General features: G+C 37.9%; 7 protein-coding genes and 1 long non-coding RNA gene across 13 annotated transcripts; 3 read left to right on the forward strand and 5 right to left on the reverse strand.

Annotated features, from left to right (window-relative positions):
• Positions 1-250: 250 nt before the first annotated feature.
• Positions 251-7704, reverse strand: LOC107216728 (F-box/WD repeat-containing protein 7). 2 transcript variants are annotated; one of them, XM_046733208.1, is made up of 8 exons: positions 7390-7704; positions 6465-6734; positions 6148-6380; positions 5896-5998; positions 5306-5824; positions 4503-4910; positions 4027-4342; positions 251-3927 (listed from the first exon to the last, which is right to left on the reverse strand). In XM_046733208.1, the coding sequence occupies exons 2-8, from the start codon at positions 6669-6671 to the stop codon at positions 3764-3766; spliced, it is 1950 nt and encodes a 649-aa protein (XP_046589164.1). In that variant the 5' UTR covers positions 6672-6734; positions 7390-7704; the 3' UTR covers positions 251-3763. The 2 variants fall into 2 exon arrangements, with proteins under 2 accessions (XP_046589164.1, XP_015509490.1); XM_015654004.2 differs by having other exon boundaries at positions 6465-6680; positions 7390-7703.
• A 413-nt stretch (positions 7705-8117) lies between these two features.
• LOC107216730 (vacuolar protein sorting-associated protein 4) lies at positions 8118-11469 on the forward strand. Its single transcript, XM_015654007.2, has 6 exons — positions 8118-8443; positions 8534-8645; positions 8826-9202; positions 9300-9567; positions 9651-10093; positions 10255-11469. Exons 1-6 carry the CDS (start codon positions 8420-8422, stop codon positions 10354-10356), a joined length of 1326 nt encoding a protein of 441 aa, XP_015509493.1. The 5' UTR covers positions 8118-8419; the 3' UTR covers positions 10357-11469.
• LOC107216729 (pyruvate dehydrogenase [acetyl-transferring]-phosphatase 1, mitochondrial) lies at positions 10932-14500 on the reverse strand. The gene is made up of 5 exons (XM_015654006.2): positions 14359-14500; positions 13925-14177; positions 13526-13667; positions 12720-13199; positions 10932-12545 (listed from the first exon to the last, which is right to left on the reverse strand). Exons 2-5 carry the CDS (start codon positions 14054-14056, stop codon positions 11863-11865), a joined length of 1437 nt encoding a protein of 478 aa, XP_015509492.1. The 5' UTR covers positions 14057-14177; positions 14359-14500; the 3' UTR covers positions 10932-11862.
• Positions 14501-14785: 285 nt separating this feature from the next.
• LOC107216733 (kinesin-like protein KIF18A) lies at positions 14786-18611 on the forward strand. 2 transcript variants are annotated; one of them, XM_015654010.2, is made up of 3 exons: positions 14786-14974; positions 15042-17713; positions 17977-18611. In XM_015654010.2, exons 2-3 carry the CDS (start codon positions 15084-15086, stop codon positions 18014-18016), a joined length of 2670 nt encoding a protein of 889 aa, XP_015509496.1. In that variant the 5' UTR covers positions 14786-14974; positions 15042-15083; the 3' UTR covers positions 18017-18611. The 2 variants fall into 2 exon arrangements, with proteins under 2 accessions (XP_015509496.1, XP_015509497.1); XM_015654011.2 differs by having other exon boundaries at positions 15048-17713.
• A 275-nt stretch (positions 18612-18886) lies between these two features.
• LOC107216686 lies at positions 18887-20467 on the reverse strand. Of its 2 annotated transcripts, none has more exons than XM_046730694.1 (4): positions 20027-20467; positions 19568-19908; positions 19308-19488; positions 18887-19097 (listed from the first exon to the last, which is right to left on the reverse strand). In XM_046730694.1, the coding sequence occupies exons 2-4, from the start codon at positions 19906-19908 to the stop codon at positions 19071-19073; spliced, it is 549 nt and encodes a 182-aa protein (XP_046586650.1). In that variant the 5' UTR covers positions 20027-20467; the 3' UTR covers positions 18887-19070. The 2 variants fall into 2 exon arrangements, with proteins under 2 accessions (XP_046586650.1, XP_015509430.2); XM_015653944.2 differs by having other exon boundaries at positions 19984-20467.
• An 84-nt stretch (positions 20468-20551) lies between these two features.
• LOC107216715 (28S ribosomal protein S35, mitochondrial) lies at positions 20552-22155 on the reverse strand. Its single transcript, XM_015653987.2, has 3 exons — positions 21932-22155; positions 20991-21613; positions 20552-20887 (listed from the first exon to the last, which is right to left on the reverse strand). Exons 1-3 carry the CDS (start codon positions 22041-22043, stop codon positions 20621-20623), a joined length of 1002 nt encoding a protein of 333 aa, XP_015509473.1. The 5' UTR covers positions 22044-22155; the 3' UTR covers positions 20552-20620.
• Positions 22156-22443: 288 nt separating this feature from the next.
• LOC124292783 lies at positions 22444-24025 on the reverse strand. The gene is made up of 4 exons (XR_006902701.1): positions 23927-24025; positions 23343-23552; positions 23040-23156; positions 22444-22712 (listed from the first exon to the last, which is right to left on the reverse strand). It is a non-coding gene; the product is annotated as an uncharacterized LOC124292783 (long non-coding RNA).
• LOC107216685 (beta-parvin) lies at positions 22978-26045 on the forward strand. 3 transcript variants are annotated; one of them, XM_046730696.1, is made up of 6 exons: positions 22978-23687; positions 24176-24307; positions 24596-24859; positions 24960-25354; positions 25433-25676; positions 25766-26045. In XM_046730696.1, the coding sequence occupies exons 1-6, from the start codon at positions 23000-23002 to the stop codon at positions 25840-25842; spliced, it is 1800 nt and encodes a 599-aa protein (XP_046586652.1). In that variant the 5' UTR covers positions 22978-22999; the 3' UTR covers positions 25843-26045. The 3 variants fall into 3 exon arrangements, with proteins under 3 accessions (XP_046586652.1, XP_046586654.1, XP_046586653.1); XM_046730698.1 differs by lacking the exon at positions 22978-23687 and adding an exon at positions 23951-24013; XM_046730697.1 differs by lacking the exon at positions 22978-23687 and adding an exon at positions 23954-24017.
• The last annotated feature ends 632 nt before the right edge of the window (positions 26046-26677 follow it).

Here is a 26677-nt window from a genome sequence, read left to right on the forward strand (position 1 = left end):
ATCGCAAAAAAAAAAAAAAAAAATCGCATTCCATTCATAGTAACGATTTCTTTCTCGATGAACAATAATTGATTCGCGTGAAAATCTTCACTTTTGCACGCGTATTGCACAAGTTTGAAAAATTCACAAAAAATTAAAAAATAAAATAATAATAAAGTAAAACACAACTCTTCTCATTGTATCATGACTGAAACAGACTTTTGTTATACATAAAATAGATGTTCAAATCGAAGGTCGCTACATAAAAGTTGACCCGTTTACTGCATTTCCAAAATATTATCTGGATTTAATTTCGTTTCCGTTCCTCCTGTTTTTTTTTTTTTTTACAATTAACTAGTTCGTACATGGATTTATCATTTAAGAGATACATAATTACAATTTTAGCACAAAAAAACAATTATCAAATAATTGTTAAGCTCGAGTAAAAAGCTGCCGAACTCATAGCCATGATACGATTTGAATAACCGTTTTTAAAACACAAACATATACATATAGTTTAAACATTTGTAAAGTATTGTAGAGAATGATGATTGAGAATTGTTATTATTATGATCGTTAATATTTGTTCGGTTCACAGTAGTTGCTCAATACTAGAAGAAATTCTCGCACAAATGCTAATATATAATATAGTACCTCTTGTCTTAGGTAAATCCACGAATTACGTTAATTACAATCCTAAATTTTAATGACATTTGCTTTTAATTGCCCCTCCGCAGATCTTATCCTCAAGTTAATTCCCCCAATACATCGCCATATAATTTTTTTTGCATTATATTAATGAGAAATAGGCACGAATTGTGGTAAATGCTTGCAGCTTATGCAGCAATTATACATTATAAGACATCTCACCAGAATATTAATATATGGCGAGCTCAAATTTGTTTCCTTCTTGAATAAATGTTCACTGTTAATCGTGCCGAAATTGTTTATGGTCGTAAAACTCACGTACTGTCCCACTGATTAATCGTTATTTTTCTATTATGTATTACTCGGTAATTGAATGATGTTTCAATTTTTTATCTTGTACATAATATGAATAATTCAATTTCATCCTAGCTGTACGCTCTTTAAAGAATTATGAAAACGATATTACTGTAAGAAAAGAAATCCAATATTGATAATGAATTCTTCCAACGCTCATTATAGATTTACACCTCAGTCATATAATACTAACACATTTTTGTGAAATACGAAATTCAACCCTAAAAAATTGGTAATTTTTCTTTTAGCAAGTTATATGCAAATCAAATCTACATTCCACTACACAACAATATTCGCCACCTATCAATAATTTTTTACCCGCAGTTTCTTTCTCATTTCAATGAAAATATACGATATACATGTACTCATTCATTGTACATAGAAAATTTACCGAAATTTTTTTTTTTTCAACTCCTAATGCTTCTCATTAATTTAGGCACATACATTAGGATCTCATTATTCAAAAACAGAATTGAATTAAAATTGCGTGCAAGTCTCAGTAATAATAATATTAACAATAGAAACGTACATGACGAGAAGTGTAATTCTTTGATTATGTTAGTTATTATTGACTTTATGCTCGCCTCGCTTTCTGTTGTGCCAGGGCAATAGCAACGAAATTTATTCAAATTGTGATAGTGTGTAAAGCACGTAATCTTCCGTAACGGACGATCACATGTTCAACAAAAGCATTACAGATCCTTCATAGATTCCGTTGAATCCGAATTTTATTTTCTATTTTCTGTTTAAGTAACTTTGAATTAGCTGGGATCCATCTTAAATATAAAGTATAGGCTGGAGTGTACGCCGTGTTCGATTCGTGTTATGAACATGTCTCACTCAATACGGTAATTATGAACTTTTAGCAGCCAAGGAATTACTAATCAGTCAATTTTATGCGCATAAGATACGTGACAAGATTTAATATAATAATCTAGGGATGGCTAGAAGGTAGATTCTAAATGCCTGTAGAACCCGACGGTTTTTTTAAATCTTCTTTGATAAATAGTATGTTAGTCGTAGGTATTGCTGTGCAATTTGATCCATTTAAGAGATCATCGTTGATTGTAAAATACTAATATTATTTCTAGCACGGCATTTTCCAAATGTAAATACAAATGAAACAATAAATTTCTACAAGATTAAAAAAAATTCTTTTTATTCTTCCAGGCGATATTCACAAGAGGAATATTCTCTTTCAAATTAACAATCGCCGTATTCAATACCTAGATCCCGATGCGAATTAATTTAACAGCAATAAATAGTAATTGATAAAATTAACGAAATCTATAATTCTTTCGAAAATAATAATGCCCTAATCATTCACTCGTTTCCACTTTCGTTCAAAATAATTCAACAGAATTTATAAAGACAAAGGAGGAAAAAAAAAAATCAATCAACAATTATTGCTTTACTGGCATAGATTGAAAAATGTTTGCTTTCTGAGTGTCCACATTATTAATTCCAAGTCAAATTCTAGCACACAAATCATGCATTTTGTTGTACTCATGCTATAATCTTATCATTGAAGATCACAAGGTCCAGAAGATATGCGTTATTGATTCAATTTTGATACATACATACATACATACATACATATATATATATATATGTATGTATGTATATATGTATATATGCACCAATTCTCGACCTATTCCTATCTGAGGATGATACGTGGGAACAAAATATATATATATATTTCATAAATATATATACATATATTTTGTGCGATAAAATATGACTTTTCAACCCGGCATAGCATTCTAAATACCCAGATAACATCAGGTAAGTCTCGTATATTTGAAACTGATATATTGTAACAAATTTTGCGCTGCTGCGGTTGCCCGGTGAAGAAAAAGTGAATCGGCGAATAGCAAAGACCTTTAATTTTTTTTTTAGAATGTTTTCGTACTGTTTTTTAATATTTCTGGCCATTATTTTCGTTGTACTTTAGTTCAACTTAACGTATGTTAACGTGACATACTAGATCTCAGGGCAGTTTTTGCGGACTTGTCAAGTGCACTGTGTCCCATTTATTACTATCGAACGAGTAAGTGGTTTTGTTCCATCATATATATGATAAGAGCGAAGAAGTCAATCTAGAGAAAAAATGCCAAACTTTGTACATACAAAGTCGCTAATTTTAATTCCTTACGATATTTCTTCAATGATTCGATAAAAAAAAACAAAAAAAACTAGGTTTTACGTTAAAGTTTTGATGAGTTGCACAAGTTTCACATTGAGTTGTGAGAAGAAACGAAATCAACTTTATTTCAATTCAAATAAATGGGGCACAGCTCAGCTCTGTGTGAATGGAAATTTTGATTACAGCGATTTCTCAGCACGGGGTAATTCTGTAAATTGTTCTATAAACTGAGCTGATTAGCGCAGTAAACCTTTAAGATCTTGCTTCCTCTTAGGACATAATATGTACATGCCAATAATTGAATTCTTTCAGAACAGTATGAATCCGTTGATAAGATTTATCCTGAATTGTCCAACAATTGCGTAATAACTTCGATAGCTCCTAATATTCCGCAATTTGCCGTAAGATTTGAATTTTATATTTGTACTTTGCAGTACGTACGACCCACAATCAACAAATATTCATTGTGAAGAACCTAACGCTCATTTTAGAACTCCCTTCACAATAATTTCATGCAGTCTTATCACAATCACACCATGTAATACATGAACATTGTACAGTAGATTGGTTATGCTACCTAATTATAGTATGTACAGAAGTCACATAGAGGCGTCGTCTCGCCCAAAGACGGGAAGACTATTTGGCCTCTACGTCAAAGTCAAGAACCAGCAGTTTGGTTTCCTCGGTACCATTACGACTGCCCACGGCACACACCAGCTTCGTATCGCTTGCTCGAATTCTCCAAACTACACCTCCACTACCCCCACTCTCCAGAGCCACAAGATTTCTTATGAAGTCTCCTAAAATCACGTTTTAAAACAAATATCATTTTACAGTTCGGTTCCAATGCGGTAGCTCTGATATTGTGACATTGCTTTGAGCAAAGAGATGAGACCCACCAGTCTTAACATCCCACAGTTTGACAGTCCCGTCATCAGAGGATGTAATCACAAAGTGACTGTTAAACTGCAGACAGGTAACTGCGGATTGATGTTTGTTTGGCCCGGAAAGAGTTTGCAGACAATGCCCACTAACAATATCCCAAACTTTGACTGTAGAATCGGCATTACCAGATACAAGAATATTGTTACGGAGCTCCATGCCCGAAGTAAGAGACTGATGACCCATCAGGGTGTGCCTACACGCTCCCGTCTCAACTTCCCATACCCTAATGCTCGTGTCCAACGATCCACTCACCACATGGATACCGTCAAACTAAACGAGACAAGAGGAAATAGCAATTACTATTAAATGATGTAATTATACCGCAGCAGCTATTTGCTAAGAACATTTTAAATTGTTTCGGATAATAATACTAAATATTACACCTATTACATAAAGTTAAACTGCAATGATTTCTTCCAAAAGCTCTTACTTGAAGGGAATAAACGCGATTGGTATGTCCTTGCAGTGTGTGAAGGCACTCTTCTCGTTCAGGATTCCATACTTTGACCATATAGTCATAAGCCCCACTGACCACGAGTTTTCCATCATATTGCACGCATCTAACAGCTGCGAGATGTCCGACCAAAACATGGAGACACTCCCCTGTATCAACTTGCCACACCCTTAGTGTAGCGTCTCTGCTGCCACTGACCACCTTGTTGCCATGGAGGTGCATACACCTTACTGTCGATGTGTGACCGTAAAGCGTATGTATGCACTGGCCCGTCTCTGCGTTCCAAACCTTTAAGGTGCGGTCTGTGCTCCCACTGATTACTGTAGTACCAGACATCTGTGAGGACCAGACACCACCCGTATGCCCAACCAGTGTTCTTAAACACTGTTGACATAAAATTGATGTGGTTTTATTTTTATATCGAGGGTGCTTGCTTCTGCGTGTTTTATATGGAGCAATGTTCTTATTTCATAGCGGGTACGTCTATGAACATTATTTAGATGCTTTAAAAATGGTGCAATAGAAATGAATGTGAAAAAATCCCAGTATTTTTAAACAAAGTAATATCGCAACATTCAACATAGGACTAGATAGGATGTGATACAATATCAAACATAAAATTTTGTAATTTATAACAAAATCGTACAGAATACTTGGGTCTAACAAAATAATCATATGAATTTTACCGAATACAGTATTTTATAAAGTAGGTACTTGACAAAGAATAATTTAAAATTGTTACAAAGTACGGGAAATAGAGTTTAAAACATTTGAATTACCTTTCCTGTAACAGCAGACCAAACTTTGAGGGTATTGTCGTCTGAGCCACTGACAATTCGATTGCCAGAAAACTGGAGACAGGTAATGACATGATCGTCGTGACCCTTTAAGACTTTGGGTGTACGAATCGGTTTAGTTCTCCAATTCATTTTTATGTTATGCTGCCTCATATACGCCTGCTTCCATGGCGAGGAGCAACTATTTGAATTTCGACTATTTTTACGTTTTGGCGTAGGTAGATCTTTAAGGTCTTCTATCCCGGTTGCTCGGCATTTTTCTTTCCACAATAGATTGTCATCTGCAAGAAAGCGCCAATTTCTGCATGTTTGCGCGGCTCGCAATAAATCTCTTGGTTCTAAGAAGGCTAAGACTGACAATGCCAACTCTTTAGGGAGTAACGAAATAAAGTCCCTCTGAAATTGTGGTTCGATGACTTGCATCATATGCCGAACTTGGGTTGGTTCGCATCTTTCTATTAGCTCATCAATAGCCAACATCCTTTCTGCATTTGACCATCTCTGTAACAATTTATTTTACTCAAAGGTCAATTGTCATTAATAACATAAACTCCACAGTCTTCACCACTTACCTGAAACTGTAATAACCAACTGCTCATTTCAGGTGGGGGATTGTCTCGGGTCGGAATGATGCTTCTCACATGCTTCCCTTTGTCGTCAACCCGTTTCACAACCCTACAAAATTAGTTAAAATTAAAAATAGTTTACAATGATCTAACACAATTATATCTCCCTGTTGCAAGCAAATTGGCATTGTTAAACAATTGTATGTACCATATTGAATTTCAAAAAAACAAAAAATGTAACAAGTTCAAACTACTCACATAATATAAGTCTTTTCCTCTGGGTTAAGCTTTTTACAGGGCAGTGTAGACTCAGCTTCGCTTTTACGTTTCCTCTGAGGCTGTACTGCGTCTAGTGGAACACATGTGTGAAGTATGGGACTAAGAGGTCTCGGTGGTAATGTCGGCGATGATTGCAACGATAACGAATGGCAGTCGTTGGCATCATTCTCTTCTCCACATTCGGCATCGCAATACATGCCCCCATCACTTGTCTGAACATTGATGAAAAGAAAGTTTTAAATAAGCAGAGTAACGACAACATACTTTTGTATTTACAATGCTCTTCTCTTATCTACCTCGCTTTCTTCATCCATACTATCCTCTTCTTCTTCCTCGCCTTCTTCTCCATAATCCTCAGACTCCCCATCGTGCACAAGTGCGGATTGCAGAGGATCTAGTGTACTTGGTCCTGGAACACCTTCAACACCTTCAACGGGACTAGGGCTTGTACCTCCTGGTTTTTCTCCTCCTAACGCCTTGGACGACGACGAAGGGGTAGACATCACTGAGTTCTGGCGTTATCACAGGCCCAGAAAATTGAAAGCATTATATTGGAGTGAGATTCTCTAGGTCAAACAGTCGTCATATTAATCTTTTGCTGTGTAATGTTTGGACGGTAAAAAGATGTTTCATACTAAAATAACATATCGAGCTAATTTTGCACAGCCACTGCCGCTAGAGAATTCTTTGAGATAGAGTAAATATTAAATGAAAGTTAAGAGCTCCAAATCACTGCTATTAAAAATGAAAAGCTTCCAATTTGCAATATTGCTCCTAATTTGAGCCACAGTTATGAAAAGAAACTTGTTTATGCTACACCTGTGATCGACGACAAGTATGGTCATGATATTGGTTCGAAATGAAATGAAAGCAATTGATACATAATAATAATCAGTCGGAGGTATTAATGAATTGAATTAGATTTTAATGGAGGTTAAAGAAAATATGTGAAAATGGTAAGAGAGGTGAATTGAGGTGTGTGATAAAAATCACACGGATGAAATACACGGATGATAATTCGAACTACAATTGAGGTAAACCCTAACCTTGAAAAAGAGCACAAGTAGAACTTGCCATTTTGAAGATAGCCTTTAAGAGAAAATGTAACAAAGGGCCGGTTTGCCACACCCTGGGAAGCAGGGAGCGATTTACCACTCGATAAAATGGCTAGATGCAAAACGGCGGTGAAAGAAGTGTGGAAAAAATCAAATAGGTTCATACATGGTCGACTGATTTCCACTTCTCTGCCTTCCTTCAGCGGTACGGGTTTATTCAGTGTCTCGCCTCGCGCGAGACGTCCCAACTTGTTCGGGGTTGTAATTAATTTTCTATCAACTACACACGGCACGCATTTCTCGTATGGTACACCTCGGTTAGGTTATAATCTCGCAAATTTATTCCCCACAATTATTATTCCACCACTAAACTCTGCAAATAAAAACAATAAACGCTGATAAACACGGCGTAGGATCCATCGACGAACCGAAGTTGTTCCCTTCGAACTCCGTGCTTCGCACGATGCCTTTGCACATGCGTTTACTTCGGTTAAAAGACCACGTTCTCAACACACTCTAGCCGCGTTTCCACTGATCTCTGTACTAACTGGATGGCTGACTAGTGACTAGCGACCTAGGCCCTTTTGATTCGATCAGAAGCAGACGAAATCGATACCAGCGCCTCAATAGCCTTAGTGGAACTAACGAATCACGTGGTTTATTGCGTATGTCATTGGTTAAAGTGACAAGACCATGTGACTAAATCTGTTTCTGATAGACTATCACCCGGGTGACCCGTTAGTTTAACTTCGGGTATTGTAGCGCTAGTGTCGGTTTATGATTTGGGGCTCACGAGATCAGTGCTCATTTCCACATCTCTACACGACTAGTTCACCCGGAACTCCGTGAGAGGACGCCAAAGCTGCGTTCAAATGAGATCGCCCAAGGTTTTTTTTGCCTTGATAGTCCCGATGCAGCGGTGGTAGGGTCATGGTAATGGTAGAGTAGGAGTCACCGTCAGTGACGTCAGAGACCTAAATTTTGAAGGTTAAAAATTTGACAGAACAGCAAACTTCTCCAATCGAGAGCGATCGAGGCAGTTTACGCAACGTGCGTTCGATAATTTATTTATGGATAACTGAGCTTTTTTTGCACGTGTATAAAACAGCATTAATATCATCAGTTCAAGACTTTCTTGAATTCCGCATACTTCACTCTGGTGAGCTAAGGTTAGGGAGGAGCCATTTCACAATAAAATGGCAGCAGGAACAACATTACAGGTACTAACTATTGGGAAGGTTTCCTCAAATTTTAAGCCTGGATATTTTCAATTGACCAATTATTCTCGTTTTCTACCCGTATAAATACAGAAAGCCATAGACCTGGTTACCAAGGCCACCGAGGAAGATCGGAACAAAAACTATGAAGAGGCTCTGAAGCACTATGAACACGGCGTTGAATACTTTCTTCATTCAATCAAATGTACACATCATCAGTATTTACATGCCTCAGACTCTCGATTCTTCTTCCAATTCACTTCTGTGGCATGAATAAGTTTTCTCAAATACATATTTGTTGACTTTGTTTTCAAAATGCAAACACTTTATTCAATGTTCACTTCATTCAACTTCGCTTCATTTCACCAATCAAACTTGTTTTCAGATGAGGCTCAGGGAGAACGGGCCAAGGAAAGCATTAGGACAAAGTGTTTACAATACCTGGACCGAGCTGAGAAGCTGAAGGAATATCTAAAGAAGGGAAAAAAGAAACCGGTCAAAGATGGAGAGAGTAATTCTAAAAGCGATGATAAAAAGGGTGACAGTGGGGATAGCGACAGTGACAGCGATCCAGAAAAAAAGAAATTACAAAGCAAATTGGAAGGGGCAATAGTAATTGAGAAACCACAAGTAAAGTGGAGTGATGTCGCAGGGTTGGACCTTGCTAAGGAAGCTCTAAAAGAGGCTGTTATCTTGCCCATTCGTTTCCCACATCTGTTTACTGGGAAACGTATCCCATGGAAAGGCATTCTGCTCTTTGGCGTAAGTTTCAGACCCAAAACCCTTCAATTTATGTTATATGTATATTTTTGTATCATTTGTTATGTATTCCCACTATATATGTTTATATTTATTCCAGCCTCCTGGTACTGGTAAATCGTATCTAGCAAAAGCAGTAGCAACTGAAGCAAACAACTCCACTTTCTTGTCTGTATCTTCATCAGACCTGGTCAGTAAGTGGCTCGGAGAATCTGAGAAGCTAGTGAAGAATCTATTCGAATTGGCACGCCAACGCAAGCCTAGTATAATATTTATTGATGAGGTAGATTCTCTCTGCTCCTCAAGATCAGACAACGAATCTGAATCTGCTCGCAGAATAAAAACCGAATTTCTAGTTCAAATGCAAGGTGTGAAGATAAAATTCAAAGAGCTCAGTTTTCCCAGTTTCATTCAGGGTTTGAATGTAACGCACCCTTTGTTTTTCTTCTAGGTGTTGGGACTGACAACGAGGGAATTCTTGTTCTCGGTGCAACCAATATACCCTGGGTATTGGACTCTGCAATCAGAAGACGTTTTGAGAAGCGAATTTATATTCCCCTTCCAGAAGAGCATGCTCGTATGGTTATGTTCAAACTTCACCTTGGTAATACCGCTCACGTCCTGTCCGAGGATGATTTTAAGAAATTAGCAGCCGCAACTGATGGCTACTCGGGAGCTGACATAAGCATTATTGTTCGTGACGCACTTATGCAGCCTGTGAGGCAAGTTCAAACGGCCACCCATTTCAAAAAAGTGCGCGGACCTTCTCCGAAAGATCCAACAATAATTGTCGATGACCTTCTCACCCCTTGCTCTCCGGGCTCACCTGGTGCCATCGAAATGACCTGGATGGAAGTTGAGGGAGATAAGCTCTTCGAACCTCCAGTCACTATGGTAAGGATGAGTTAGCCGATACCTATAAATTTATTTGCTAATTTTTTCATAGTTCTGTAAACAAAAACATGATGCACAGAATTGTGGGTGTATTTTTTGTCTTTCTATTCAGTGAAATTTTTTAATGATGATTCTAACGACTTTTATTTTTATCAATTTAGAAAGACATGATGAAGTCACTGGCTACCACACGTCCGACAGTTAATGAGGATGATATGGCAAAGCTGGAGAAGTTTAAGGAAGATTTCGGCCAAGAAGGCTGAAGCAATCTACAATCCAGTTACAAAAGAATTTCACCCACAATTAAGACATACACAAAGTTATACACGCTTGCCTTATTCCGAATTAGGATGAAACACAGATTTAGCGTTTGTATGAAAAAAAAGCAAGAAAATGAAAAATAGCTTCACCAGATTTTCTTTCAAGTCCTTGTAAGATACTCGACATATTTCTTTTGCTGTCGATGATATACAATTGAATTAAAATTATATAAATTATCAACGATAAGCATGAATGGCACCAGTCCTTGGGCGTAATTTTACATGTAATTATAATGTATAAATATTAAATATACAACATTATCTATCTGCGAAAATATTATAATTACGTTTGACAGAAATAAATAAAAATAAATGAATAATAAGTCATGTCTACGGTCGCAGCAAAATAATCTGCAATTTTACGAACAAAGTAGCTGCACTTACATGAAATTTACTCTTGGCATTGCTAATCAGTCAATTGCTTTTTTCACCCTCGGTTTCCACGTAGCTAAGAATCCCTAGATGTATTACTTACAAAGTTATGATCATTGATTATTAAATAATATTTTTCTACTTCCTTACAATTTTTTACGTTAATGCAATTAATATCGAGATGATCTTTTAAGATATATACGGAAGGTGTACATTACTGTGTACTCACCGGCAATGAATAAGAAATAAAATAGGCTCGAGGTACTCACAAAATTGCAAAATAAAACATCCGCACAGGTTTTCATCCATACGTGATGTATATCAATGTGTTAATAATAAGTATAATTAGTACTTGTACTATGTAAATTGTGTTTTTATTGTTAACTAAATAAATAACAAGTTATTATAATGTATTTGAATTAGACAGTTCACAGTTGCATTTCAATAAACGCCTGAATTGTAAAAATATCACAAAATGAGAAGTCCGGATTTAGCCGAAAAGGATCGTATACTTTTAAAGGGTTCGAAACCAAGTTATGCAACAGCAATTCTAATGACATCACAAAAAATTCACACTCCCTTCCTCGGCAAGCACTATAAACATCGATTTTTCATTACTTATATTGAGTTTGGTACCGCCCAACTGCATCTCGCAATAAATACGTATCTAAGCTTCATTATCTGGCAGGTATTCAAAAACTTCTTATACACTCTCAAGTCGGTTATACTTGTTAAACTTTAACTGCTATAGCGCCTTTTGCACATAGTTATAAGCATTTTCGTTGCAAGTTTAAAAAGGTCAGCTAATGAATACTTCTGTCGATGCTGCTAATGTGAATTACATAAATATACGTATAATACGCTAAAATAATCTATGGCAGTAAGTAGAGATGCGTAAAATCGCCAGCGATTGATTCAGCAGAAATAAAAGTATATAAAGATACTGGTTTTGGTGAAACGGTTTGATTCAAATAGGGTCAAGAGAGATTATCTCCTTCAGCACTGGATAATTGCATCTGCATTTCAGCATTCAAAGCTGAAGAAGTTGCTTACAATGACTTCAGGCTTATATAATAATCACGGAGGACAGTGCCTTAAGAATTCAGAGTCAAAGTACGCAACAGTGATAGTAATGTCATCACGAAATACTCTAACTACTTCACCAGGTAATGTCAATAATTGGGACAATTTTCCATGGTCTATACCATACTCCGTACCTCCGAGCGCATTTCGCAATAAATGCGTAGCTGCATTACTGTCTAGTGGTTTTTTTTTCAGGCCATCTTTACGCTGTAGTAGCATCTCATTAATTTCTGATAGCTTCATGTTTTTTCTCGGGAGTTTCAGCGGACTCAGAGTTACTTTTCCGCTCATGTGCTCACCGACAAGTCTGACTGCTTCCAAAGGTGATATCAACTCCCACAATCCATCGCTACCAATTATCAGAAATTTATCTCTTGGGGTCAATCTATGATAGTGTACTTCTGGTTTAGCAGTTAGATACGGAGGAGTATGATAATTCGGAGGGATAGCACTTTCACCAAAATACGGCACTACTACATCCTTCAATATCTCCTTACTCCATTTATATCTAAAGTCTCCCATAGCACGCAAAGGTGCGAGTTGACCAAGGAGACGCTCCATCTTTATTACAGTAGACCGTTCGTTGTTCGGATGCTCAGATAAAATCCTTTCTACTTCTGTACGGTTATCACTGTTATGTTCCACCGTCATCATCTTCGCTGACCATGCATCATTTTCTAAGAATAAGAAAGAAAATTCAATATTCAATAAAATATCCTCTAAATTCTGTCATCACTTTGTCAGTGCATTGATGGAATGGTATTCTATAATGGTTTTTTCGCACAGTTTATAGTCAAGTTAGATGTAACAAATGAATTTTTAATGTTGAACATGTTATACATATGTAGCACCTGAAAGTACGCCAAGCACAGCTTGGCAATCTCCAAGACCAGCAACATGCAAGTGAGGTCCGTCTATGTGGGCTATCACAGCCACAGCACCAGACATTGCAACGGCGAGAGTCCTTGCGGCATCTTTTCTACTTAGTTTCATCAAGGCTTCGCAGGAAAGATCGTTATCCAATCTAAGAAAGGCATTTTCAAGAGCTGTTTCCATGTGAAATTCTTTTGTAGATCCATGTTCGACCAGCTCTTTGACGAATGAAAAAAAACTTGCTTGATAGAGTTCTCGGATATCGGCAACAAGCTCTACTTTATCATTGAAACTTTCTATCAGTTCCAACCTCCTATCGTCACTCTCAATCGAGTTGAGATACTTTTTTAATATCTCAGTGGGAAGTAAGCATGCAGAAATGTAGTGGAACAGTCGTTTCGAAATAACCTGAGCACAGGCACCACCTCCGTGACCATCAAATACTCCCAACAACGTACCTGATAAAAGAAATTCATTCATTATTCGTTTGATTCTTATTTTTATTTTTTTTCAGAAGACACAACAAAATGTACAATTCTGCAAATGTTCCTATTGCTATTCTGTGTGTCTAAAATAGCTTTCCCGAACACAAGACCCAAGATTTAATCAACGAATTATTGAGTCGACAAATTTCATGCAATTCTTCAAACATGCTTGCAATAATTAAGCTATCTGATACACCACCCACATCGACGTTTCCAAACTATTATTACAATATAATACTGTGCACGTGGAACAAATTACAATAAAAATTTCAAGCATTGTGAATTCATGTATTTTTTACCTTTTGTTAAAAGACATTGTGCCTCGGATCTGGTGTCCTCTATAGGATTATTAGATGCCAGTTGATTTGAGTCGTAGCATTTAATTGAATTTGGACCATCAAAATCTTTGGCATACTCATTGGCTTGTAATATAGACGTCACCTACAATTTAAACAAGTAACATTCATTTTATCTTCCAGTTAAAGTGAATCAGTTGTTTATTGACTAACCATGGGAAAAATGTACCAACCTATATTAGATTATATGGAATCAAGGAGTAACGAAAACAAGTGCTATGTGGTAAGCATGAGCTCAATCAATGTTCAATTAGATGAGTGATAATTGTTCGTTCATCTGTTAAGATTGATGCGTTTGATAGTAACTGCATGCTCTAAAATAATTTCAAATAAGGTTCATACCTCTTGAGGAGTGAGACGAGGTAAGGTGGCATAGAATCGCTGTTGAGCTTTATCGACTGGATATTTGATGTGCCTGGTACCGACGTTGGTGCAATTTAAAACAAGTCGGGGGGCACAACTACGGAGTACCATCCTACAGACCTTACAGATAATGATTTCGTATCTTCTACAGGGGAAACTTTTGTTTCAAAAGATATAAAAACTGTTTACGGTACCGCCACTTTTCCAGCACATTTTTTTCAAATTAGGCACACTGGAAGAAGGTTAGAAGATTCGTGAATTTGCCACACTTGGCTGGCTGATGAATTAAATTCACGCTAATTTAGGCTACTATTGGCAGATTCAACACTGTTTCTCTAGGGCATTCTCACCCTGTGAGTTAACAAATAGAAAATCTTCGAGTCTTAAAATAGTTAACAATTTCAGCGACTGACCTCGTCTCTTGCTCCGATCCTCGGACGAGCACGGGGTTGGATTGTGTTCGCGCAAATATTTGTTGCTAACTTCAAACGTGTAATCAGTGATTCTCAACTCATATTTCGCAAATGCGGATTTCAAGTTGGAACGAGAAAAATGTACAACGACTACAGCGTTGAGTACATTAGTGATTGAGAAATATAATAATTATTCGTATGGGATGAACCCCGTCCAATACTACACCGTTCATTTAACTGTTGCCATAACTCGTGGGTACTAAGAATCTGGAAACGAATTTGAATTTGGCGGGCTCTTTTCAATGTCGCTTCCTTGTGGCGTTGAGCGTGGTTTTTTAGCGAAACTAACCGATGTTCGTGTGACGCCACCTACAGAACTCTAGCCGCGACAATTTCGGCAATATTTATAATCCAGTATGCTATATAACGCGCTACTAGACCCGTGATCCGCCTCACAGATTCAAATTTGATAGCTGTTTAACGGCCAGCGATGCTTACCGTTGTTTGTTTGGCTCTAATCTTACCCCCAACAAAGAGTGTGAATTTTATTAAAAGTGAATATATACCATCAACACCGCATAGGAGTACTGGAGCGAAACCAGGACGCGTAAATAAGGTATTTTACACTGGTGAAATGAGATATAAATCAAATCAAAGCGGGTGGTTAATTAGATATATACAAGTTTCAGGGGTAGCGTTTACATCGGCGGCACAATAACTGAACGATGGTTTTCAATCGCAAAGATCTCGCGAAAGCGTTTTCGCCGAACAAATTGAAGGTACATGCTCGCAAGAGGCCCATAGCGGGCAATTCGTCGCAAAAATGTACGACAAACGGCGTCGCGGGAAACTCCGTAAAAAGCGATGTGGGAGGTTCCCGGGCAGCAAATGTGCGAGTGATCGTTCGCGTACGTCCAGAGAATGAGCGGGAATTGCAAGGTAATCAGAGAATCATCGTCAAGACAATAGATGACAAGATGCTTATATTCGACCCGAAAGCCGAGGAAAATCCTTTCTACTATCAAGGCGTTGCCCAGAAGGGTCGCGACCTGCTCAAAAAGCAGAACAAGGAGATGGAATTTATTTTTGACAGGGTGTTCGACTCGACGGCCACAAACCTGGACGTCTTTCAAGGCAGCACCAAGAATGTCATAACCACTCTCCTCGATGGCTACAACTGCTCCGTTTTTGTGTACGGTGCAACAGGCGCCGGAAAAACTCACACAATGTTGGGGGGTGACGGGGATCCTGGAATAACTTATCTCACTATGGCTGAACTTTTTTCCGAAATCAATGAACAGAGTGAACGAAAGGAGTTCAACCTGGGGGTGAGTTATCTTGAAGTGTACAACGAAAATGTTCAGGACTTACTCGTTAAATCTGGACCTCTGCACATCAGGGAAGATGGAAGTCGTGGCATCATGGTAGCCGGACTGACAATTATAACTATAAAAAGTGCCGATGAACTACTGGCCCTTCTGGCAAAGGGGAATAAAAATCGGACTCAGCATCCGACTGACGCTAATGCGGAGAGCAGCCGAAGCCACGCAGTTTTCCAGGTTTATGTCAAGATGAAAAATAAGCTGGATGGTCAAGCGAGGCATGTAAAATTATCGATGATCGATTTAGCCGGCTCTGAACGGGCATCTGCGACGGGATGCAAGGGAGCCAGATTCAAAGAGGGAGCTAACATCAACAAATCTTTGCTGGCACTTGGCAACTGCATTAATAATTTGGCTGACGGTCTGAGCCACATTCCGTACAGGGACTCGAAGCTCACGAGATTACTGAAGGATTCACTGGGCGGAAATTGCCACACTGTCATGATAGCCAATGTCAGTCCCTCAAATTTCAGCTATGAAGACACTTACAATACTTTGCGATATGCCAATAGAGCAAAGAAGATAAAGACAAACATGAAGAAGAATGTTGTCTCTTGCCAAATACATATCACAGGCTATATCAAGATGGTGGAGGAACAAAAGAAGGAAATTGAGAGCCTTAAGCGGAAGTTGTTGGAGGTTGGAAGCAGCTCAGCTGCGCCTTTGGTTAGAGAAGAAGAAGATTTATCCGAATGGCATACGAGGATATCGCAGTTGCATGCGAAAAAGAGAGTCTTGAATGCTAAGATCCTTTCACTTGAAAGTACGGACAAAATATTATGCTGCCGAATAGAATATAAAAAGAAGGCAAACTCTAGACTACGTGCCTTAAGTTTTGACGTTGATGCTGTGGTTCTTGACGACGTTAACACCAGTGGTAAAACACGTGTCAACAAATCAATGTGCTTCTTCAAGAGGCAGAGAGAGAGTATAAAAATTCAAATGGACGCTGCATGGAATGAGCTAAGAGAAATTGAAACTGAACTTCATAATTTGAATCTCGAAATAGAATCAAACGGCCTATCGAATAAATTGGCTGACAAAATATTAATTTGCAAGAAAGACATTAATCAGTCCATAGTCGAACAACAACTAGAACATTCGAAGAAACTTTCTAATCTCCAAGAGTCCGAAATACATTCTACAGGCAACATCGTTCAGCTGGTGGGTAAAACTTTGGTCAGATTTTTCAACCTGATGCACGGGTATGGAACGATAACTGAGCCAATGAGAGAAGAATTCAAACAGCTTATTAAAACATCTGAAGGAGTTAAGAGCATCAAGTGGTCGGATGAGGAATTAACGATGGAAGAAAAACAGTTTCACAATTTTGGCTCTCTCAGTATTGAGCAGCTTGACAATCCTCTGCAACACGAATCACCACCTTCACCAATGGTGTTACTAGAGGATGACGAAAATGCGAATAATAGCATAATAAATACAACGTTTGATACTCTTCCCACTGAGGAAGATCTGGCAAAGTTAAATAACGCGACAATGACGGTCGATGCAAAGGAGGCGAGTTTGACAGAATTAGAAAGCGAGGATTGCGGCGACGATGAAATAACTGATGAGAAGGGAATTGATACGGAGAAGTTGAACAATACGTTTAATTTGATCGAAAATAAAGCTAAGAAACGTGTTTTAATGGATAAAAATCACGTGACTAGCAAACCGACGGCGAGTAAACTGGCAAAGAAACTAACGCCGCAAAAGACTCAGAAACCTTTGCGAGAAAATAACAGTGCCACTGGCAAGGAGAACAAGACTGTCCCCAAAAGTGTTATGAGCGCTAAGAGTATTGCTATTTTGAACAAAATGAAAGCTGAGCGGATGAAGAATTTGCAAACCGTCGTAAACGAACCGTTCAGCGATCAGCCTAATTTGGTCCATACAAAGACGATGCGTGTAAAAGACAAAAGAGGCTTGTTGTCCAGCTCACATCCTTACAACAGACCTAGTGCAAAGCAGAAGTAAGTTATATTTTAGATCAGTATTTTTGGTAAGCATTTTTAAAATGTTCTTATGTATGTATGTATGTACCTGGAAAACCTCGATAGGAAAATTATTAGCCGAGGTATCTGTTTGTTTTTTCAAAATCATTTTGATGCAGTGCCTCCAAAGTGGGAATGAAAAACATATCTTATAATAATCACAGCACAGAGCTTGACTCAAATTTTATCATAGCACTAATTAAAGTTTTTTTTAACTTCATTCACGAAAGTAATTGTTTTAGATTTAACTCAGCCCTGCCATCTTCACGGGTTCCCTGGTGATCCTACGAGCTAGTACAAACGTTTCTTCGTTATGCATTTTACCCAAGTGAAAAAAAAATTATATGATTCAGAGTCAGTAAAGACGTTGTTTGCAAACACTGTGTAATTGCTATTTCTAAACTTGGTTAGAATAACATTATTCTTTCTACTGCAATTACATGATACCAGGTATCGAGTTGCAACCAATATTCTTGCTAATTCCAATCAATGAGCTGCATATGCAAATATTACGATTATCATGAGGTACATGAATAAATACATGAACGTACAAGAGCGTGAGAATTATAAGTACCATATAATGTAATATTTTCATAGCTTAATAATTAAATTCAACTTGGTGATTTCGTTAAAAAAAAGTAGCGCGGTGACTAAAAATTAGCTTTCATGTTTTCCCCATAATACGTATGTCTTTCCATGTCATTTGGGTCCAAAATTTTATGGGTGGTGATGAAGATATATAAAAATTTCTAAATTAATAAATACCGGTATTACATTGTATTAATAATACATTAAACTTTATTGACCACAATAATTATAAATATTTGATAGTAGCTTTATATATGTATATGTATAATGTAAAGAATTTATTAATGTAGATGTTGTATTGTGAAAAAAAAAAATTAACTCATATCTCTTTAATTTACGCACTTGACTTGATATTATTTTTGTAACATCCTAAGAAAACGAGATTTTTTAAAAAGTAAAGTACCTATTTATAATAATGATTTCTGGAAAATTCTTGACCCTCTTTTATCGTGCAACAATTATGAAAAAAAATTCTGAAATTACGAATTACTCAGAGGTAACTTTTTACACTTGATTCAACAAATTCTACAATCGCTATGGTTATTCATCCATTCAGGATTAAATATTATTCCATCAGCGGTCTTATTAAAAATTGCTTTACATAGGTGATGTGCTTCAAATTTTTCAACCTAAACTGATTGTGTTGATATTAAATATACAAATCGGAATTATTTATCGTATTATGCATTACCGATAATCAAGAATTTGATTAATCAATTTTCACACCGTATTTTCACTCGGCTTTTCTTCAAACGTTTTTTTCATTGAACAACTCCTGCAAAAAATAAGAATAAGTCTCATAATCGAATTAAATTAATTAATAAAGTAAATGATCAAGACAATTTCTTAACAGTTTGTCAAACTCAATTTTCGCGTGTAAGACATAATTGAATATTCTTGACGCAGTAAAATGAGTTTGGCTGAACTGCTTTATTATACCTAGAAAAAATATACTTAAAACATTTGAAAAGTCATGAAAGCTCACATAACGGTCCATAGCGCGAAATACTCGCTCTGCAATGTCCTGGATGCTAGCCTCCAGTGACTGCCGACTGCTAACAATCGTAGGAATGATGGATCTTGATCGATCGAATAATGAAACAAAGGATTGTATCAAGAATGCCAAAAACGCCAGTGAAGCCAGGATGCTTATGGGGTCGAATCCTCTGCAATAATCACAAGTAAATGATCTATCAACGTTGTCCACGATTCTATCTACTTTGAGAAACAGAATATTGAACTCACAGAAACGCTGGTACATATGTGTGAGCTGGTGCAGCTGGAGCTCCGTAAGTGTTGTAGTAGCTTCTTGGCTTTACTTCGTCGTAGTAAGTTCCTTTTCGCCTTTCTGAGGTACTGCTTGAAAACTTGGAGAAATTTTGCAAAGGGATTCTGAACCTTTCCACGAGTTCGCAGAGCGTCAAACTCTTGCATGCCCTCAAATCCTTCAGCGCTGTTAAAAATACCGAGTACAAGTCTGTTGTGTATGGATGTTCTGTTGTGCGAATTTTCTCCGTCTGTTGTTGCGCGACGATTGATCCCCAGAGTTGAAAAGTTGTCAGTAATCCAATCCACAACATTTTCATCTGAGAATGAATATGCAAAACATAAATTCGTATTTTATTTAAACACAAGGCGATATTAACTTTGCCCATCCGTACCGAATTGCATTCCATCAGGCACCACCAAATTCGAACAATGCACCTCTCATTATAGTTTCTTCTTCACTACTGGGATGTTGGAAACGAAAGGAGTAACTCCAAATGGGGCGATGTAAGATGTGTATATACATATATGTATATATATACCAACGTATAACGAGAGAACGCAATTAGGCATACTTGGCTCGCTCCACTTGTCTGTTACGCTCTTAGACACACGATCGTTTATGTGAATTTGGGTGCGTCCTGTGTGACGACTATTATGAAAAGGTCTATTCTGTTTACCTAAGGATGACATTTTAATAGCACAACTTCATTGTCGTTGGCCAATGAGCCTTGAGTAACATCGGGGTGCACGAGTTGGACACTTTGCATAAGTGAAAAATTTGCGTCACATTCTGACCGTTAGTCTCAATTGAAATTGACGTTCAAATAATCGCTCTGATGTACCGAACACATGTGAGAAGGATTCCTCTGAGTCTATTTGTACTTAATGACTCCTCCGATCTACAAATAATTTACCACTGACAATACTCTCGGCTTACTAATTAAAATTAAAGTGATCATGGGAATAGAATTACTCTTTTTAATGCTACCGATTTATTCATATTTCAAAACAACACTATAAGTCATTGATTTATTTCTTTTCCTGCCCTTCTAAGAAAAGCATGTTTTTAACTGCCTCCTTGTATTTGTTTAGTGAATATTCATCCTCCCCGTTATTTATTAGGTCAGAAACTGCGATCTTATACTCTGTAGCATGTGGAATAGTTTCATAATCGTTATCTATAGGAGGTTCAGGCCAACAATATAGGGTAATTAATCCGTCTCGGCTCTTGCTCTTGTCCCAATCGTAGTACTCCATGTCAGCTTCAGACTTCTCAGCTTCCCATGGCTCTGTGCGCTGTTGAAGAAAAGATAACACATCAAGAATTGCTTTTTTCATTGGCGGTTAAATTTAGAGCATAGCACAGTTGTCGTTCTACGGATCTGAAGAAGTTACTCACCCAAGATTCATGGTATAAGGCAGTCAAGAGGTACTCGATGTATTCAAAATTTTGTTTTCTAGTTGGGCATCGGTCAGAAGTGATAGTGAGTAGGTCGTCTTCCGGATTGTACCTATCTCCGACCAGTCGAAGTAGTTTATCTCTAGCATGCTGGTCTAAGTTTAAAGTCGATAGTTTTAGCCTGATTGTAACAACTCTGGCCAAGGGTTCTCTAATCGTTGGAGAAGAGTAGCAGTAATCTGAAGTCAGGACTTCAACTGGAAAGTGCTTCTCGCATTTTTCATCGGTTTCTAGCCCAGCAGGCCAAGGAGTGCAAAATTTTTTCAAAGCTTCACACTGTTTTGTTACAACAGGTGGAGTCAGATGGAGAAAGTTAGGTATCTTCATAAGCTCTGCATTTCCATACTTGTTGGGCGGAGCTGCGTTCTTTAAGGGGTATCCTTGACGCACAGGCAGAGGTACCGTTGCCGGGTGGAAACTGCGAGCGGCAGGCCAGACTGATCCCCAATCTTGGTCAAATTTCATTTGAGTCGATCGAGGTGGAGGTACTTCTGTTCGTCGAATTTCTCGCTTTTGTCTTTCCTGTACTGGGTCTGGTCTTAATTTGAGGACTCGGAATTCATCTGAAATATTTTAGTCAGGGCATGAAGTTAAGAGTTGGAATCTTTCATATAAATCACATTCATTGCCAGGAAGAAATATTGAATGTATCACAAAATATACTGAAAAATGGTCATTGCTATAATTAAGGATGTACGTACGTATCGTAGGGATCGGTGAATAAGGATTTTCTGATATTTATCACTGTATCATATTTGACAGGTGACAAAAATAGTAATAATAGGATTGGAATATGAGTGTGGTATTTATTTCATCTATTTAAAACAGTTAAACAAAATTTGCGGCTGAAAGTGAGGTTAAGTCAAGTTTAAAGGGCTTACCTGGTGCAACGGGACTCGGAGGTTCAGATTGTGTTGCGAACGACGAAGTTAAACTCGATATTCTTGCTATTTCCCGTGTATTTTTCACTCCTAAGCGTGTGATGATCGACATTTTATTGATTATCTTTAATTCTCCATTTACCTTAACCTCAAAACACCAACAAGTCAATTCAAGTCTTGACTCGAATGTGGTGATAGTATCGAATATCGATTAGTCGCAGTATCGATTTCATACGAATCGATATTTGGTTCGACTTTACAATTTTTGAATTTAATAATTTTAAGATTCTATTCTACACACGAAATTGGTATTCATCTAATTTTATTAGAAGCCGTCCCTTCGCTCAATACGTCAAATGCTCTGTATCTAAATAGATGAATCTATTATTTCGATATCAACTGCATTTGACTCCCGCTGCTTCTTCGGCTACGTTAAAACGTAATGTGTGTATGATATTTTCATGAAATTAAAGATAAACGTTGACTAAAAGATTGATATGACGGCCATTAAAATTTCAGAATTAATCTAAGGTGCGTCAGCATATAATTTTAAAAAAATTATATCTGTCGATAAAAAATGCACGTAGTATAAAACAGAAACCGTAGTGTTACATACTTACAGCTGATCAGTATCAGCTACAACGACTAGCACGGATGTGGAATTTCCTTTTAAAACCGCGCGGTCAGTTGAAGCTTATGAAATAAGGATGCTTGTTATCGAATGGTGCTCTGTAACTAGTCGAGGTGTGGTCAGTGTTTTACTCTGTGCGTTTCAGCCGTGCTGCTTGAATATTAAAATTTATTATTAGGATATACTGCAGCTATAGGTACGTTATTATATATATATTAGTCAATAATATCAATCACACGAATTGATACCGCAATTTATCGCCCTTTCATTTAAGCGTCGCAAGATATTCGTTTCAAAATGAGCTTCATCTCACCCTAAAATTAACGTTTGGAAATGAGCCTACAAATTTTTATTTCTATTTTTACTCTTATTCTGTTTCGTTTGTCTTGCAGAATATTAGATTTGATTCTTAACTACTATATTGGTCATTCAGAACGATGGAGGATGAAATCCAGCGTCCCATTGTTCGGGACTTACGTCGTCAATCATCGATGGAAACCCCGTTGGAAGCTTGCATTCCATCGGATTCAGATTCTGGGGATGAAGACAAGCAATCCACGCCCGCAAATAAAGATAAGCCTCAGGAGTTGACTCCTGGAAAAAATACAGCTTCAAAGCCATCCTCGATAAACAACCTGCGCAACCAATATGAAAATATTGGGCTAATTAAGGTAATGCCTGCAAATAAAGCGGATCCGAAAATAGCTGTACCCGAGACTGTTGCAACACCAAATAAAAGCAAGCAAAAACCGACAGTACCAACAAAAAAGAATGAAGTACCCAAGGTGAAATCGAAAGAGAAGAAACTTGCACCACCTCCAAATCCCAGAAAGGAATCTCTACAAAAACCAGCATCAACTGCAGGAGGAGCTATTAGCGCATCGCTGATAGCTGAATTGAAAGGTCGTTGTGAAGAATCCGACCAGGTTGAAGAATCACGAACGAAATCAAAGCAGCCGTCTGTGAATCCGGTAGCAACGGTAGATTCAACTACAACGATAAATCAGGATGTTTCAGAGTCAGCCCGAATCGAAACTCAAGCAAGCGTCGCGAAAAAAGAAGACGAAGAATCATGTTCTTCAGGAAATAAGACTGACGCAGCTGCGCCTGTTAGTACAATAAAAGGTAACGAAAAACGCAATTTTTGTTATTTTTCATGATAAAACTGAGAGATATTATACAGTTTGCCATCGCTGGTGGAAATTGGAATGAATAATGCGATGGAATGGTAATGAAATTTAATAAATTTGAAATTTCTCAATGGTTGTGTATGGTTGCCGACATTTAGGCGTTTTTTTCATTTTTCGGCTAACGCCTAAGGATAGACAACTATACGCACGGCTAATTGTCACATGTATATTTACCTAGAATGTCTGGCTGTCAGAGCCATAAATAGGCGGGGGGATTCCAATCACATGTGTAGAACGCCGTAGGATTTTTTTTCTATCCGCGTAGGTAATTTTTAACGCGGCCCACAAACTGTTGGAACTGAGTATACATATGCGCTCACACGTATCTCGCGTGTAGGCACGGTGAAAGACTGCATACCGTTTACCTTGGTGTTTTTTCTGTTGCACCATCGTCTTGCCTCGTTGCTCGCCCTGCCCATGCAGCATTTCCTGTAATGGCGTCACCACGACCAAAATCTCCTCGACCAGTGCCAGTGTCAGCGAAGAAAGATGAGAAGGAAGAAAGTTTTTGGGAAAAAATCGGGACCCTTGGTCGGAAGAAGCGGATCAAGGAAGGTAAAGAATAATTCGACTGACTTAACCTATTTTTACTTGCTCGTCTCTCTCCTCGTCGTGACGTCTTTACCTAATAAGGTCGAGACGATGATGATGACGAATCGCGTTCGCTTTTGCTTTTAGTCAGATCAGATTGATTTGTTCTTTCAATTCCATTTTATCGTGACACAACACTGGCATTATCTGTGGATCTGACACGATTAGATAGCAATATAGTGGTTTCGGCCTGTTTCTTTCGGATTTACATTATCAGACAACAATAATAATGCAATACACGTTTTACATCAGTTCAAGAGGTGCAAGAGGAGGGTAAACATGCGATAGATTCACCTGGGCTAGCTGCCAACCCAGATATGCCACCGGAAGAATACACTCTTGATGAAAATGAGGAAAGATCAATGACAGATCCTAGGTCCCTGGAAGATTCTAAATTGCAGGAGCTAATTTACGTACTCATTGAATGGATCAATGACGAACTTGCTGACCAGAGAATCATCGTCAAGGATATAGCAGAGGATTTGTACGATGGCCAGGTTCTGCAAAAACTGTTAGGTAATGAAATTTAGTAATGTGTTCTGTTTCCTCGATATGCATGTGAGAAAAAAAAACGCAATACAGTTAGAAGAATGACCGAAAACTATTATTTTTGCAGAGAGATTAACCGGTGAAAAACTGGACGTACCGGAAGTAACGCAATCTGAGGAGGGTCAGAAGCAAAAGCTGGCTGTAGTATTGTCAGCTGCAAATCGAGTACTGAATCGTTATCCGCCTTACAAATGGAGCGTTGATTCTGTACATTCCAAAAATATTGTATCGATTTTACATCTTCTCGTCGGATTGGCAAGGCAATTCCGTGCACCAGTAAGGCTGCCTGAAAGAGTAGCAATTCAAGTTGTTGTGGTACGAAAGAAAGACGGTCAGCTGATCCACAGGACAGTGCGGGAAGAAATCACTTCCACGTACGAGGATTTGGGAATGCGGTGCGAACGCGACGCGTTTGATACCTTATTTGATCACGCCCCTGAAAAACTTGCAGTCGTTAAAAAGGTTGGCGTTATATCGTAGCTTCGTTACTTTATACTTGGGGCAATGATAAAGTCATAACAATTCTGTTTTTTTCCACAGTCGCTGGTCACGTTTGTCAACAAGCATTTGAGCAAAGTGCACTTGGAAGTAACGGAATTGGACACCCAATTTCACGACGGAGTATTCCTCACGTTACTTCTGGGTCTCTTGGAGGGATTCTTTGTGCCACTGGGCAGTTTTCACCTGACTCCAAAGACGCATGATCAGAAAGTGCACAATGTATCTTTTGCTTTTGACCTGATGCAAGAAATCGGACTCCCTAAGCCCAAAGCTAGACCCGAGGGTGAGTTCCTATTGATGGAGTAAATAAATAATTCGGCTCTGTATTTTTTGAAGCAACCGCTTTTTATCAACTCTGTAATTCTGTTGTAGATATCGTCAACTTGGATCTGAAGTCTACCCTTCGTGTTCTGTACAATCTCTTTACAAAGTATAAGGGAATGAATTAATGTTTATTATTTATTTAGCAAATGCTACACTACTCTCCCTATCCTGATCTATTTTTGCAGCAGCTAATTCAGCCAGTCTTCGTCTAGTCTACAGAAGAGTAGATAATACGAATATTTAGATTTGATACCGGAGCAGGTAGCATTTTGCTTCTACAAACTCGAATGTAAATTAATAATGTTATATAATTTGACTAACCAAAGAAGATGATATTTTTCGCTTAGTTGGATATACCTATGTAACAAATTCCCGCGGTAGGTAATTTCACACGAAAACAAAGATAATTTCCTGCATAAGAATATAAGAAATTCCTAACATTTTCTAATGTGCACAATACGCGCATGCACGAAAGTTTTTAAATGTTGAATCGTGACTTTTCTGGTGCCTTTTTTAGTATCACGTAATACTGATACTAAATAACAATCACAGTGTCTTCTTTAACCCCGTAAGATTTTCAAATGTGTAAAATCGGTTTTAGATATACTTATACCTGTATATCGTAACAACGCTTACATTTATTTACACTACAATATACCGAATAAATTTGTTTAACCAAAAACTGTGAGTCTTTTTCAGTAAAGAAACACTTGGTATAGGATAACATACAACGCCTACGACCAAAATAGATAAATGTCATTACTAGTTGACGTTTTTTTATCTTTGATTTAGGGTAATCGGCGAGAGTTGTAGTGCAGGAGTCTATACTTCGCGCACGGGGAAGCGCCAGGATCAACCTTGCACGTATGAGAATAGGTCAAGTTTCGATTGAAATCATACAGCAAAGTTCATACAGGTTCAATTTAAAGCAATTTATATCTTTCATCCTGTTACAAGCAG

The sequence above is a fragment of the Neodiprion lecontei genome, chromosome 2 (genome assembly GCF_021901455.1).
Source record: "Neodiprion lecontei isolate iyNeoLeco1 chromosome 2, iyNeoLeco1.1, whole genome shotgun sequence".
Taxonomy (NCBI): Eukaryota; Metazoa; Arthropoda; class Insecta; order Hymenoptera; family Diprionidae; genus Neodiprion; species Neodiprion lecontei.